This window comes from Lethenteron reissneri, chromosome 31, assembly GCF_015708825.2.
Source record: "Lethenteron reissneri isolate LAM-NWPU_2019-01 chromosome 31, ASM1570882v1, whole genome shotgun sequence".
Classification (NCBI taxonomy): Eukaryota; Metazoa; Chordata; class Hyperoartia; order Petromyzontiformes; family Petromyzontidae; genus Lethenteron; species Lethenteron reissneri.
Window position 1 is genome coordinate 8,616,399 of NC_083809.1, and position 15,926 is coordinate 8,632,324.

A 15,926-nucleotide genomic window follows, 5' to 3' on the forward strand; every position below is an offset into this window, starting at 1 on the left:
CAAGTTTTGCCGGCAGTAGCTCGGGATGAGTCCCATGGGAGACCATTTACCCACAGGTGTTAGAACACAGAGACAATATGGTGGCTACGTGATGAGTCCTTTGTATCTCGACAGCGGTGTGCAGATTGCAGGTGCTTGTGAGAAGACATCGGTAAAGCAGATTGTTTTTTGAGAGGCCCCATAAAACCACTTCGTAAGAGAAGAGAGGTAACCCCCAGTGTTAGCACCCATGTATGTGTGTATGTTGAACTTATTTCACACCGTACGTAGCCAACCGTGCTAATCAGAGGTGCACGGGAAGGACCACAGGCAACGGCTGCCTGGTGCAGGAATAATGCATGAATTAGTAATACGTGCGTGCATCTTGCCAGTGAAGCGTGACTCTCTCTAGCGTATGGGAAGTCTGTGCAAATCACAAGTCCGAGTTTTAAGTCTGTGCGCCGTGCGATAGCTTCGGGAGTTGCGCGACTAACACCGCTCAGTCCGCCGGCGAGGGGGCGTAGGATGAGGTCCATTGTCTGGTTCTGGTGGCCGCAGTCGCCCCGTGGGTCGTCTTGAACTCTCCGCTTGTGGAGGAGGTGTGGGCGCAGCGGCCAGTGGCTGTTCTGAAGCGGTTGATGGAGCAACCGTAGACTTCTGGGCAGATCAACGCCGTGTATAGCGATCGTGGGGTCCGTCGATGAGGCTCGTGTTTGGAACGTCCACAGAACATCCACAGTGTTCTGCAGCGATCTTCAATTGGCCACCGCTTCATCCGATTGTCTCGCACGATCGCAAGATTGGTTTGCGGGATTTCAAACGAGTTCGTGGAGGGTCAAGCAGGTCTTGTTTTCATGGTAAATGTACGTTGCCTCGGATTTTTTTCGCAATAGGTTTCCTGTGCGGCGTGACGATCGGTGGCAGTGTTTTTGCGCCACTCAAACGACGATCGTCTCTTGCAACGTAACTGCCCCCTGTGGATGGCACTTTGAATTGCACGGCACAAGGGCTTCGGGTGAACGACTTTGTACGTTGAGAATGGAACGTGCTGTCGATTTCTTTTCTTTATCAGGGCTGGGACTCAGCGCTGCCACCCTGGGAGTCCAGCAATCGTCATGTGCGTTTCGGACGGCGGGTATTGATGTGTGGCAACGGTATTGCGTTGAACTCTATGGCAGCACGCTGCGCAGTTTGTATAGACCGAGGCTGGCTGAGAAATCCGTCCGGGGTTTTGGTCTGCAGTGGGAGAAAGGTGGCACACCCCCGAAGGTGGGACACGGGCGTTGGGCGGGCGGAGGGCGATCGACCAACGGGGAAAACCAGAAGACAGAGAGGCGGTGGGGGAGACTGTGAGCAGACATCGGAGGGTCAGACTTGAACTGTGCAACAACTTTGGAAATTATAGTAATAGGTTTTTACCCTTTCAACTGATACAAAAACTGACACCTTTATACAAGGCATCATATTTGCAATAACCACAACACATGCAAAAAAAAAAAACAACTCTGATGATGATGATAATGATATGCACTGTCCTTGAAGTTGATTGGTCCACACCCGGGACAGCTTTTCTTAGAGCCTAGTCTCCATTGGTGTTGGACCAGATGTTTATTTTTGTTTGCATTTTGACTGCTTGTGTTGTGGTTATTGCAAACATGATGCCTTGTATAAAGGTGTCAGTTTTTGTACCAGTTGAAAGGGTAAAAACCTATCACTATATTTTGCCACTGGTAAAGGAGATGTCTCATGGTGTCAAAAAACTTTGGGAATCTCGCAGTGGCATCAACACCGTTGGGCTACGCGGGGGGCGGGCGGGGGTGGGGGTGGTCCGGTCATTCTCTTAGAAAACTGAACCGAAAATCTGTGCTGCGTGCAGTGCGGCGCCCCGGAGTTTGGCGACAAACGCGTGAATGTGGGCCTCGCCCTCTGCCAAAGCGGCTTTAATGGGCATTTCACTCGCGGCATGCGCCCCGACATTTGAAGGCTCACTTGTGGTGGGCGGGGGGGTGGGGCGATGGGGATCTCTGGTCCCCGTTGTGAACGTGCCTTTGTAAACGTGTGCCCCCGTGATATATTTCCTCTCTGCCCTAATGCGTCTGGGAATGTGCGCCTCCGCGAATGTGTCAGCGCGGCGGTGTGCGGATTTGTGCCGCGCGCTGCGGGTCCGCGCGTGTGTGCGCGTGCCCGTGCGCGTGCACCCGTGTGCGTGTGCCCGTGTGTGTGTGCGCGCGCGTGTGTGTGGGAACGATGACGCGGCTGTTAGCGCTCTGCACTCGGGAACCGGCCACCCGAGTTCGATTCCCGCTCACGGCCAACGCCGGCGACACATCTCTAAACAGGTCCTGGGCCTCCCCTAGGTCGACTCCGCCTTAAATGAGTACCTGTAAACATCGCTACTCGGGGACAAAGACGGCCGTGCGTGCTGCTGGCCACCCACCCCCTCGTGTACCGTGCCGGTGTTTCATGGGTGCTCGCTAACAGCACTTGCCCCAATCGTCTGTTAAAGCTACATGGGGGATCTTTGTCTTTTTTGCGTGTGTGTCCGTCAGTAAGTAGTGATCCAGGGCATTAGAGTGAGCGGTGAATTCGCAGGGACACCTGCGGTTCCCTGTTTCGTATATTTTATTTAAAATCCCAGCGGCACCCAGAAGCCTCCATGCCTGTAAATTCAATTTCAAATGTTGGTGACACATTTATTTTCATTTTCATTCGCTTGAGGAGATCGTACCATCCCCCTGTGATACCTGTGATGTTATATTTATGTAGAAATTTATTTATATTGTTATTTTTCTCTCTCTCTCTCTCTCTACGCGATGTGAATTCGGAGTGTCGTGTGAGTGTGGGAGTGAGAGAGTGGGGAGGTTGTCGGCTTCATTGTTCTATTTCTCTGCATTTTATGCCTTGCTATTGGTGTTTGATTTTTTTTGCGTGTGTTATTCATCGCTAATTTGATTCCAATGTTGCTATCAGGGTAGTGTTAACGGTCAATGTGTGCGGTGTAAGCCCAAGTCGAGCGGCACATCATCCCGTGTTAGAGAACGCCCTGTGGATGGAGATATGACAGGGCGACTTTATTTATTTTATTTACACGTAAGGGGGCATAGTTTATCTTCACATGCCTTGCTATACAAAAATGTAATTGCCAAATCACTATTTTTAATTTTCAGAGCTGGAATTTAGGCAAATTAGAAATTTTAAAAATCCAAATTTATCCTCAAACCAACCCATTATTGCTTAGTTTCTGTTTCGATCTCAGTGTCTCAGTGTTTCCATCTCAGTGTTTCGAGCAAGGCATCTTGTGTCTAGAGTCCTATCAACCGAGCCGTTTCTAATATTGCGGGATGATTTTGAAGTGCTCGACATCCTTTAATGTTCTATCCGACACCAATTACGACAACTTTGCCAATTATGCTCTTGGGTATGGCACGAGCTGAGAGTCGAGGTCTGCCAGCCACGATGGGAGCGCTTCAGGAGAGATGAGTTCGTCGAATTTTGCTGTTCAACCTCTATTGAAGGCGTGCAGGCTCCAGTGGTTTACTGTGTAGCCCATAGTTTAGGTTGCATGGCCACGCTCACACTACTGTGGCTGGTGTCTTTAATTTCCCATCCATGAAGGAGATGTGGACATCGGCCTGCTGTTGATGTCCTGACGCGGTTGATGGTTACACCACCGGCAGAGGTCGCAACCAAGTACCCGATACCCGTACCCTACCCGATACCCGGCTACCCGTACCCGGGTACCCGTTTGCGACCCTGGTGCGGCCGGGGACGGATACGGGTAGACCGTGAGTCACTGGTGAGTAACTGTTTGTCACTCATTTCCCAGCGTCTTGTCTCTTCTCACAATTCAAGTTCCTAGAATCAACCCACCCGCGCCTGCAACATGGCTTCATCCCAGAGGTCGCAATCAGGTACCCGATACCCGTACCCTACCCGTACCCCGTCGGGTACGGGTAGGGTACGGGTACAGGTACGGGTACCCGTTTGCGACCCTGGTGCGGACGGGTACGGGTACGGGTAAGGAATCAAAACCCGTTTGCGACCTCTGACCACCGGTGCCTTCGAGGCAGAGGAACGCGAGAGCCAGGAGCTGTGCGACAATCTTTGGGTTTCGAATGAGGAGGTGTTCATTCTGGAAGCCCGTGTCGTTGCGATCTGTTTCGCCAACGCGATCCCAGAAGGGGGATCGGGACTTGAGTCGGTGGTGAGGAGCGCTGTCGGGGTCTCGGTTGACGGGGAGGTTGTCGTTGGTAAGAACACGTGGCAGGATTTTCACTAACAGGGAGCCAGAGGATCGGTGTCACTGAATAATACGACGCTTGCTCAATATATTCTTAGTCTTCTGGGCCATGGCAGGTCTTTGGCTTAAATCCCCTCCCACTTTGGGTCTTATTCGTCTTCACTCAATGTTCTCTTCGCCTCTTTCCCTACATCCTTAATTGCTAGAGCTTCCTCCTTCAAGTGTTTCACCTCTGAGAAAGTGCCCAATCCGTATCCTTTTCTAGATTGTTCTAATTCAAATTCTTCTCTCCTTCCCGAACCGGCACAGAAACCTCCCCATTCCTCTCTTTTTCGCGACATCCAACAGATTTTTTTGTTTTGTCTTACACTCGACGCCACGAGCAATATCTCACGACTTTCGAGTCTTCTTACATCTGAATTTTTTTTGGGTTACAAAAAAAAAACGCCGAATAAATTGGGCGTGACAGAATGAAGTTACACATCATTTTCGTACAGGGTTTTTTTTCAGCATGAGATTACACAACTGCCTTCACCTTGACAGCCTCATTTCATTTCGCCCTGTGGCCTGAGACTTGAACCCTGATTCCCGGAGGACCTGATTTGTTCCTATGATCAGAGATTCGAATTTATTCCAGTTTTTTTCGTGCAATGCTTTTAAAAGAAAAATACCGGTAATGAACGCTGAAGTCAGTAATTAAATATTTACAATAAAACGTATTCGTCGTTTGCATATTAGACTCAGTTTTGATGCTTCCACGATGGAATGTGCCTTTATTATTGTTTTCAACGATTGTCACAATCATAGACTCGAGATAATGTTCAAGGGTTTATTTTTTCTTTAATGAAAAGTTGAAAACGAAGTTTCCCATCAAAGGTCCATGGTCACGAGGAAAACAAGCGGAGCTCCAGGGCTGATGCGGCTCAGCGTAGCTCGGACGGCACTGAACAATCGACGTGAACATGGCAGCGGCTCAATTAAACTCCTAAAAAGAAAGCTCTCGGCACGTGGAGGGAAAATGTCACAGGCATCGTGCGTTGCCGGCGAGACGTGATTCCACCTGACAACACATCGGGCAGTAGAGTTTCCACCTGCGGTCCGGATTTGCTCCGCACAGTCCGGGAATTGGCATCTGTGTCTCGGGTGGCAGCAGGAATTGATTTGCGCCGAGATCTGGTACCGCCGTTGCCGCGTCGAACGTCACCGCAGTATAACGAACTGCACAGTCTTGAAAGTTGGTCCGAGTGCCGACTGAAAAAAAAATGTATACGTCTTGCTTTTGGCATGCCGCGGGGAAAAGGTGGCAAACCCCCGTGTTTGGGAAGCTGTACAGCGCAAACGCGGAAACCTTAAGCAGCGGGCGATAAATCAATCCGCTGCCTTTGATTAAAGACCACGCGACGCGAGAGCTCATTGAGAAGCGATGGCTGCCATTGCTCAGGAGACCTGGCCCAACTTCGCAGGATTATAAATGAATATAACAGAAACCAATAATGGGGACCTTTATGTCAAACAATATGTCAATACAATTACACTATGCCAAAATTACATTACGGCTGGCTGCAGCACTTGGCTTCATTTCACCGCAATGCATTAGACTTTATTTAAGCAGGTGAATGGCCGCTGAGATAAATTTACCTCTTTTATGAAAGAAATTTCAATTATATAAGGTGACACGTTTTTTTGTTAGAATCTTCGATTTCCAGATTCTAATTAGAATTCACTTTTATCCAATAAATACATCGGTGAATGCCGACTCATCTGGATGTGTGGCTGCTTTCTTCATTCATTGATATAATATTACTATGATTATTTACGAGTGTTTTAATACGCGTGCAGCCTACTTGCTGTACTGCAGAGGGTACATTAATGTGAAACAAACTTTCGTGAACCGCCAGGTGCTTGTATCCTGAGCTCCGGATCGCAGGCGCGTGTCGCTAGGCCCAGCTGCAATTCACACACGTGAACTTTGGGCTCTATTCTCACGCTGCCCGCTGTGTTTCACCTTACCACGTCATATTCTACAAACAAACCCGACACGTTGCTTTGAAAGTTTACAGTGACATTTCTTCACATCGTTGTTAAAACCTCATGCAATTGCGATGTTGCGTTCTGTTTCAAGATAAGTGGTGCTGCCACCGATGTTACGGCTAGCAGCTCACTGGACTTGCAATCCAGAGGTGGCCAGTTCGACTCGATCTCCCGGCGTGGAAGTTGAAAGAGTGGTTGGAAAGTATTCTACAAATGCACACCACCCCCATCTCCAGTGGCATAAATTGGTGCACCGCGGTCAGTGGATTGGCAGAGGTCGCGTGCGGTGAGGTAACGAGTGAGTCGACCCGCCTCTTCCAAGACATCTGGCCAACGTGGAAGAGTAGACCAAACACCCTCGGCAGGAATTCTCTAGAGCTCTCCCGCCGGCACTGGCGTCAGAGAGTCATTGCACGGCCTCATCTTGAATTTAAGGAGACAGTCAGCCAAAGGCAGGAGTTAAAAGGGTCGTCTTAATCTTGGACTTGAATATCAAGTTCAAATTCATTTATTAGGTACAGCCCTGTGAGCCATTCGGCTCTTGAATCGGGTGCAACCGCAACAAACAAAAAACTAAAACATGAACAAGAAAACATCTTAAAGTGAATATGAACAGAGGCGTGGAATTGACAGGACATCTACAGCACAGGTGGCTGGGCGACAAAGCCAGCACCAGAGGAAAGTGGCGTCGGTTATGGCCCTCATCTAGGTCAACTCAGCCTTAAGAGAGTACCTGATGCCACTGTTAGCTGTTCGAACAGCACAGCGCCCTCACAGCCTGAAATGCCAAATGAGAACTCTGTGTGCATGTGTGTGTTCTGTGACGTGCGTCTGTTTGTGGTGCGGTAAGAATATGCGGCCACACGCGCTTGAATCCACCGACACAAACGACCCATTCAGACAGACCCGCTGTGCTCCGATAAACCATCGACGCTGCGCGCGTTGATCATGGTGTCGATATTACCAACGGCGCGTACGCGTGTTCACGTGTACGTCCGTTCACGTGCAGCGCGTACGCACGCATTTTCATCGTCTGCTCGCAGTTTAGGAATCGTGGAAATGTGAATGCCTTTATTAATTTGTAGCATCTGTCGCCAGAAATGACGTGGTAATAATACGAACATTTGTTGCATTGAATCTTGATTTGGAGGTTTAATAATAATATTAATGCAATTTGTAACGCGAAAATTTGCGGGCGTAACAGCCGCAACTCAGAGGCGCGGAGCCAAGCTCAGAGTCGCTCGAAAGCGCGTGGTTGTAGAGGTGAGTTTTTAAGTGTCTCTTGAAGGAGGCGATTGAGGTGATGCTGCGAATGTGCAGAGGGATAGCGTTCCAGACTGTTGGGGCTGCCACCGAGAAGCGGCGCGTAGACGTGACCATCCTGGGTCTTGGTATCAAGAGGAGGTCGTGAGTCGCGCTGCGCAGGCATCTGCCGTGTCCTGAGCTGCAAGTTGTCAGTGACTGCAGGAATCCATACTCGTTGGTTCTTTCGGTAAAGTCACGTAGTTAGAAATAAAATAAATTTATTGCGATCGAAACGTCGTGATTTGTTTTATTTTATTTCTAACTATGTGACTTAACCGAAAGAAACAAAGAGTGTGACTATTTGTTGCATTGCTTAAATTACAGAGGCTCATAGATCCAGATTAAGCGATGCCTAGGATTTTCAAAGGAGGATCTCAAACATTTTACGGACACACACGATGAATCGTATGAATGTATTACGGATATCAGCAGGCTACACGACAAGAACATGAATAAGAATAATTCAATAAAGGCAGGGTTACATTTATTGCAGCTGAAATGAGGAAACACGAGACTTCACGTAATGTTTGACTGTGAAAATTATACATACAGGGATGACGGCGAACATTAAGCTACATAAGCAAGTTGATCAATTGGATGCCACATGCAGGAATATCCAATGCAAAGTTATTGAGGTAACGATCACGATGAGACGAGGATTTCCATTGTTCATTCTTAATGCCCGAGGCCCGGGCAGTCATATTTTGACACCTCTAGAATTGTTCCGGATTTGTTGCGAATATCTGAATCTGAATCTGATAGGAGACAAGGGCACGGTCGCGATATGTTAACTACCTCGCCTGGTGTACAGGAGGTCGTGGGTTCGATCCCGATCCTTGACGCTTGTATATTTGGAGTTTGTGTGTCTCTCTCCCCGTGGTGGCATGGATTTTTCTCCGGGCCCTCTCGTTTTTCCCTGCACATTTAGAATCCACAACATTCGTTTAGAGTATTTGGCTGCTGTGCATTTCCAAACGATCAGCCACTTCGTTGAGCTATCATTTGTGATAGCCAGGTCGCTTCTGAAAAAGAGCTATGCAACTCAGTTGCCTTACCTGGTAAAAAAAAACTACTTCGTTTTTTCCCCATTGGAACCTCCTTTGCCAGTAGCAAAATATAATAGTTTTTTTACTCTTTTATCTGGCAACAAAACTGACACCGAGCTCTCATACTCTGATGGTGCATTGTCTTTGAGTTGTGCGCCTTTTGGCGTCATCTGGTCCAACACCATGTGAGACTAGGCTCTAAGGAAAGCTGTCTCGGGTGTGGACCAATCAACTTCAAGGACAGTGCATACATTATCAGAGTTGTGTTTTTTGTTTGCATTCCGACTGCAGGTATTGTGGTCTATGCAAACATGACTCTTTGTAAAAAAGGTGTCAGTTTTGTTGCCGGATAAAAAGGTAAAAAACCAATTATCTTAAATAGTTTTTAGTTTAATAGTTTAGTTTCTCAGCGTTCATCATGATTACCAAAGGCTTGTTAAGCCAGACTAAGGCACGTTTATGGTTCATTTGGTTCAGTGTTGATGTCTGAGGCTCGGTAAGCTAGATCAAAGAACCTTGAAGGATCCTGTAATTCGTTGATAATGTTTAAGCATCACAGAGGGCAACGTTTAAGGCAATTACTAACTGCTGTTGGGAACATTGATTTTCAATAAATGTAATGTTTAATGTTTTGAAAGGTATGGATATAGGCCATATTTTATTGATGAAATAAAATAGAGCATATGGAAATCACTAGGAGGTCTTTTTTGTGGTATTGCCGAGTTTTTTTTATTAGATTGTATCCATCTGTGTGGAGCTTTGAGCGTCATGTGACTTGTACACAATATGCTCATGAGCCTTGTAACCCAGGTGAGTACCTAAAAAGCACACGTGCAGTAAAAGGCATTTCAGTGCAGAAAAACAAACAAGACAATCATCAAACATGTATACACATGGCACGATTTAAAAGTGGAACATTCATTAAATGTACCCAGCAAGGCCTCACTGAGTCACATTTTGTTCAGGAGTGTTTTGTGATGTTTGACCAGGTCCATGCATTATTGTGTTTGGCTTCATGTGGGAGAAAACTCGAGCACCAGGATCAAACCCCCAATGAAAACAAGCGGATAGACTCTCAAAGCTCCGCACGGATGGATTCAATCTATTTCGGTCCTGCCATCTCCTGGCCAGCTTGCAATGCTTGCGTGACACGCCACTTCTGTTTCGTGGTCTCCGTGGTCCAATGACCAACCAGGCTCGTCACCGCTTAGCGTCTGAGATCAGATGAGATTGGGCACATTAAAAGGTTATGTTGATGATATTCTTAACTCTGTGGTTCTTTCGGTAAAGTCACGTAGGTATAAAATCAAATAAATTAAATCACGACGTTTCGGGCGCAACACAAGCATCTGTCATCGGGTGGGACAATCACAGCAAGAAACAATTGCTGAAGTGGGCAAAAGGGCTGCCGTGACAAGAGGCTATATAGGTAAGAGAGGGGAGAGCAGCAAGGGAGGAGAGATAGAGAGGGGGGTAGGGGGAGTGGAGCGCTGCTAGAGGGATTAGAAGACGAGCAAGGCAAAATGCCGAAAAAAACAAAGAGTATGGATCCCTGCAGTCACGAAAACTTCAAATCTAGATTGATATTCTTAAATTGAGATATACGCAAGTTAAAACAAAGTTGTTTTTTTTTTACTTTTTAAAAGTGTAAATTAAATTGTAAATGAATCGGTAGCTTTAAACTTTAACCTTATGAACTCTGAGCCTTCGTGGGATTGCAGCTTTTGAATTATGGACAAATCTTTAATTCACTTCATTACATTTGAGCATTCGAACCAAGCTCCGGGCAGGCCAGAAGCACAGGACATATTATACCCAAAGAGGTTTTGAGGATCGTTAACGTTCAACAAATTCTTCTGACCCCTCCTCACTAAAATACTGATAGAAAAATGGATAATCACTAGCCACGACCCCATCCTCATTAATCATGGGAAGAAATTAGAGTGAAGTAACCAATACTATGGAGTGGGTAACGATTCGTCCCTCTGGCGGTTTAATTAATTGTCGCGATTCATAGCCACGTAGGGTCGCTACGTTTTCCACTGCAGACCAAACCCGGACAGATGTCTCAGTCTGCACTGGGTCTATGATCGGAACATGGGGCACTCTGCTGTTATAAAGTTCAACGGAGATTCGCCGGGAACCAGATTTCGGTACAAATCAACTCCTGCCCACGTCTATCAAAACCTTGCAGCATATTGTATGTACTGTAGGTATGTATGTTGAACTTTTTTCGCACCGTATATAGTCAACCGTGGCGGATCATTGGGGTTTATTAGTAATACATTGGCATTTTGCGACCCCCACTGCCACTGTGCAGCATATTATTACGGGCCAGGGACTCTATGAGACGATAGGACAATAGTCTGAGTCCATAATTGGCAATAAGTAACGGCAAAGCAGTTATAAGTGACTCAGAATTGTGCGCAGATTGTGTTTACAGTACACGACTTCCCTGAAGGCATCAACACCTTCAGCTGAGCGCGATGCCGATCACACAACACGGTTCGAATTTGACCCTCGATCGACGGCTGCGCGAACGCCGCACACGCGTCGAATAAAAAGCAAGGGACAAGTCCTCACTTACTAACAACTCCTCTATCATTTTTCATTGCTGGAAGGGATTGCCCCCCATACCTGAAAATCCTGGCTCCGCCATTACCTCTGGCATCCAAACACAGACGCCAACTCCCGGACTGTCCGGGGGTCAAACCCAGGCCGTTCAACGAGCTGGAACCACCTGGAGTCCTTCGCCCCAGTCACAACTCGTCCTTCTACGATCAGCTCGTTACTTTGGAGAGCTTGAGCGCAATTGATTCTGATTGTGTCTCTACCATCTTCGATTCGATTTAATTGGCGCTCTGTTTCAAATGGGTATTTTTTTATTTCGATTTAAAGCTTTCGTGACTGCAGGGATTCATCTTCTTGGTCCTTTCGGTAAAGTCACGTAGAAGGGAAATAATGTATTTTATTATGGTTTATTTTTATTATTTTATTGTTTCCCTTCTACGTGACTTTACCGAAAGAACCAAGAAGATGGGTATTTTTAGTTGTGAATTGACATCGCGTGTTTTCGATTGGATTTGACGTGCGTACCCACACTGTGACATCTCCATTCAACTCCGTTGCACAATGTAATTTCCGCAAGGTGTTAGTTCGTCGCGGAGAATCGTGGAGAGGTTACGCGCGTGTAATCACATTGACGCGGAGAGAGGAACGCGCGGATTAGAGGACAGACACAAAGTCAGAGACATTGACACTGACCGGTGAAAAAAGTAAAGTGGGCTTTTGCAGGGAACATCTCTGATATGGATGGTCTACTCAGTCCGTTTTGGGTATCCTCACTCATGCAAACGGTCTCTGTGCAGTCTACTCAGTCCGTTTTGGGTATCCTCACTCATGCAAACGGTCTCTGTGCGGTCTACTCAGTCCGTTTTGGGTATCCTCACTCATGCAAACGGTCTCTGTGCAGTCTACTCAGTCCGTTTTGGGTATCCTCACTCATGCAAACGGTCTCTGTGCAGTCTACTCGGTCCGTTTTGGGTATCCTCACTCATGCAAACGGTCTCTGTGCAGTCTACTCAGTCCGTTTTGGGTATCCTCACTCATGCAAACGGTCTCTGTGCAGTCTACTCGGTCCGTTTTGGGTATCCTCACTCATGCAAACGGTCTCTGTGCAGTCTACTCAGTCCGTTTTGGGTATCCTCACTCATAGAAACGGTCTCTGTGCAGTCTACTCAGTCCGTTTTGGGTATCCTCACTCATACAAACGGTCTCTGTGCAGTCTACTCAGTCCGTTTTGGGTATCCTCACTCATGCAAACGGTCTCTGTGCAGTCTACTCAGTCCGTTTTGGGTATCCTCACTCATACAAACGGTCTCTGTGCAGTCTACTCAGTCCGTTTTGGGTATCCTCACTCATACAAACGGTCTCTGTGCAGTCTACTCAGTCCGTTTTGGGTATCCTCACTCATACAAACGGTCTCTGTGCAGTCTACTCAGTCCGTTTTGGGTATCCTCACTCATACAAACGGTCTCTGTGCAGTCTACTCAGTCCGATTTGGGTATCCTCACTCATGCAAACGGTCTCTGTGCAGTCTACTCGGTCCGTTTTGGGTATCCTCACTCATACAAACGGTCTCTGTGCAGTCTACTCGGTCCGTTTTGGGTATCCTCACTCATGCAAACGGTCTCTGTGCAGTCTACTCGGTCCGTTTTGGGTATCCTCACTCATACAAACGGTCTCTGTGCAGTCTACTCGGTCCGTTTTGGGTATCCTCACTCATGCAAACGGTCTCTGTGCAGTCTACTCAATCCGTTTTGGGTATCCTCACTCATACAAACGGTCTCTGTGTGGTCTACTCAGTCCGTTTTGGGTATCCTCACTCATGCAAACGGTCTCTGTGCAGTCTACTCAGTCCGTTTTGGGTATCCTCACTCATACAAACGGTCTCTGTGTGGTCTACTCAGTCCGTTTTGGGTATCCTCACTCATACAAACGGTCTCTGTGCAGTCTACTCAGTCCGTTTTGGGTATCCTCACTCATACAAAAGGTCTCTGTGCAGTCTACTCAGTCCGTTTTGGGTATCCTCACTCATACAAACGGTCTCTGTGCAGTCTACTCAGTCCGTTTTGGGTATCCTCACTCATACAAACGGTCTCTGTGTGGTCTACTCAATCCATTTTGGGTATCCTCACTCATACAAATGAATGGTCTCTGTGTGGTCTACTCGATCCATATTGGGTATCCTGACTCACGCAAATGGTCTCTGTGTGGTCTACTAAATCCGTTTTGGGTATCCTCACTTACGCAAAGAGTCTCTGTGTGTTCTACTCAATCCGTGTTGGGTATCCTCACTCACGCAAACGGTCGCTGCGTGGTCTACTCAATCCTTATCCGACATCCTGTATACAAAGGTAAAGGTGCAGCCCTGCAATTACTTGCTCACGCCACTGCTGGAATAATGAGCCTCCGTTAGAAGGATCTTTAGAGAGCCCCTTTCAGAGGGTGTTTGGCCTACTCTTCTACATTGACCAGGAGGAAATACTTATACTGTACTCCTGCACCAGGAGATGGAATTGAATTAAAGTGGCGACCGCTGACCGTTCGCTCTCCTGATGTCTTCTCCCCTCCGCTGCCTCCCCTTGATCATCTCACGTCCAGGCCGGGCAGACCAACCCCACCGCCCGCCTCTTCATCATCAACCTCTTCGGGCTGCCAGTGGAGCACATCGTCGAGCTGCTGCCCCCCGAGATGCTGCGCTACCGGCGAGTAAACGCACACACGGCGCCATGCGGCCACCGCCGATAGCCAGCGGCGTTCAAGGCGAGGTAGCTCTGCTGACACGAGAGAACGAGCGGCGAGGCAGGGGCAGGTGAGAGGCAGGGCAGAGGCAGGGCAGAGGAAGGGCAGAGGTGGGGCAGAGGTGGGGCAGAGGTGGGGCAGAGACAGGGCAGAGGTGGGGCAGAGGAAGGGCAGAGGAAGGGCAGAGGTGGGGCAGAGGTGGGGCAGAGACAGGGCAGAGGTGGGGCAAAGGCAGGGCAGAGGCAGGGCAGAGGTAGGGCAGACGTGGGGCAGAGACATGGCAGAGGTGGGGCAGAGGAAGGGCAGAGGAAGGGCAGAGGTGGGGCAGAGGTAGGAGAGTAGTAGTGGAGCGGTTATCGTGCCGTGCTATGACCCTGGAGACGCGGGTTCAATTCCCGCTCACGGTCAACTCCAGTGACGATTATCTGAACCGGTCCTGGCCTCCTCTCGATCGACTCAGCCTCAAATGAGTACCTGGTGCGGTGTGAAAACATCGCCACAAGGGAGACAAAGGCGGCCAGGTGTGGTGTTGGCCACCCACCCCCTTGTGTGCTGTGCCTACCCTCATAGGTGCTCACTAACAGCACTTGCCCTGAAAGTCTGTTAATGGCTATACGGGGGATCTTTGTCTTGACTTTGTTGATCACAGGGAGCACTACTTCACGATGGTGCGCTGGGTGACGGGAACCCAGGTGGCCGTCACGTGGGTCAACCGGAGGCAGAACCTATCGGTGCTCACCGTGTGCGAAGCCACCACTGGGGCATGCAGCGAGGTACACACTCGCAACAACAACAATAAGCACTTGTGCCAAGCTCGGTGCACTTTGAGGCCACAAGAAGTGAGGAAGCCTCGCTGGCAAGAGGTCACGGGACCGACCCAGGTGCCATGGGTTGACTGACTAACATAATGGGCAGATTCACCCTCTGTGCTCCTCACTGTGCCAACTTTTGCTTGCGTTTAAGCCGCCCGACGCTCTTCTCATTGTTGTGTGAGGATCGCTCCTCTGCCCTCCATTGTTGCTGGAGGTCAAATGCCTCCAACTCCCCAGGAGCGGACCTTCAAGAGCCTGCTCCACAGATGCCGATCTTGACACTCCGTCGGCAAGCCCACTCAGCTCCACGTCCTCGTGTATCGGCATCAGCCCATATCCTCTCCAGCCTGTGCCGTGCCCCATTTAGCCTCCTTTATCCGGCCAAACAGAAGCTGCTTGGGCATGCGGCGGCTGGGCATGCGTGCTACATGACTCAAGGCAACGCAGCCTCGCCTATCTCACTGACGGGACCGTGTCCAGATCAACAGTCGCTCCCCACACACACGCACACACGACCACATGGACTGTGGAACTCTCTGCCAAAGGCTGCCAGGGAGTCCGATTCAGTTGGGATCTTCAATTCTCTCCGCCTAAAGACATTTCCCTTTCAGAAGTCATTTTATGTTTTGACTCGAAACTACTTCTTACCCAACCCGTCCCCCCTCCATTGTTATGTAAAGCACCTTGAGAATGGATGTAGGGGCGGTGTATAAGCTGTAATTAGTATTATCTTAATCTTGATAATGAACAAAAGAATAGTGCGATTATTATTAAATTAGTATTATTAGCATGTTCACTCTGCCACCCCCGCATCTGCCAACCCCCCCCCCCCCACCCCCACCCTTTGTTGCCTCCGCAGAGATACCGCGAAGCGTCGGAGGCCTGGCTGCCCAGACAGGTGACGCGCGCAATCGCACACACCGCCCCCCCCCCAGAACTCGTCATGCACGGCCACACGCGGGCAGCCCACTCGCCCATTGGGCCGTTGCGACGGCTAATCTTGGGCCCGTTAGCGAGCGCCTGTTTGGGCCGCGCGAGAGGAGAGATAATGGGAGTGGCGTTTCGAGCGCGTCCCCAACCCGCGCCCACCACCACCGTTATCTCGTCGGGGTATCGATCGAGAAACGGCGCCGGGTGATGAGAGGGGGTAGGGGTGATGGCAGTGCCGGATGAAGCTAGTGCGGGGCCTGTAGCATGTGTTATAAAGGA

At 49.0% G+C, this 15,926-nt stretch overlaps 1 protein-coding gene across 1 annotated transcript in view; it reads left to right on the top strand.

Annotated features, from left to right (window-relative positions):
- Positions 1 to 15,926, top strand: part of LOC133349755 (inactive dipeptidyl peptidase 10-like) — a 541,620-nt gene that overhangs the window by 450,994 nt on the left and 74,700 nt on the right. The window contains exons 10-12 of the mRNA XM_061563474.1: positions 13,765 to 13,868; positions 14,555 to 14,678; positions 15,577 to 15,615. Coding sequence (XP_061419458.1) covers positions 13,765 to 13,868; positions 14,555 to 14,678; positions 15,577 to 15,615 — 267 coding nt within the window. The remainder of the gene's footprint in view (positions 1 to 13,764; positions 13,869 to 14,554; positions 14,679 to 15,576; positions 15,616 to 15,926) is intronic.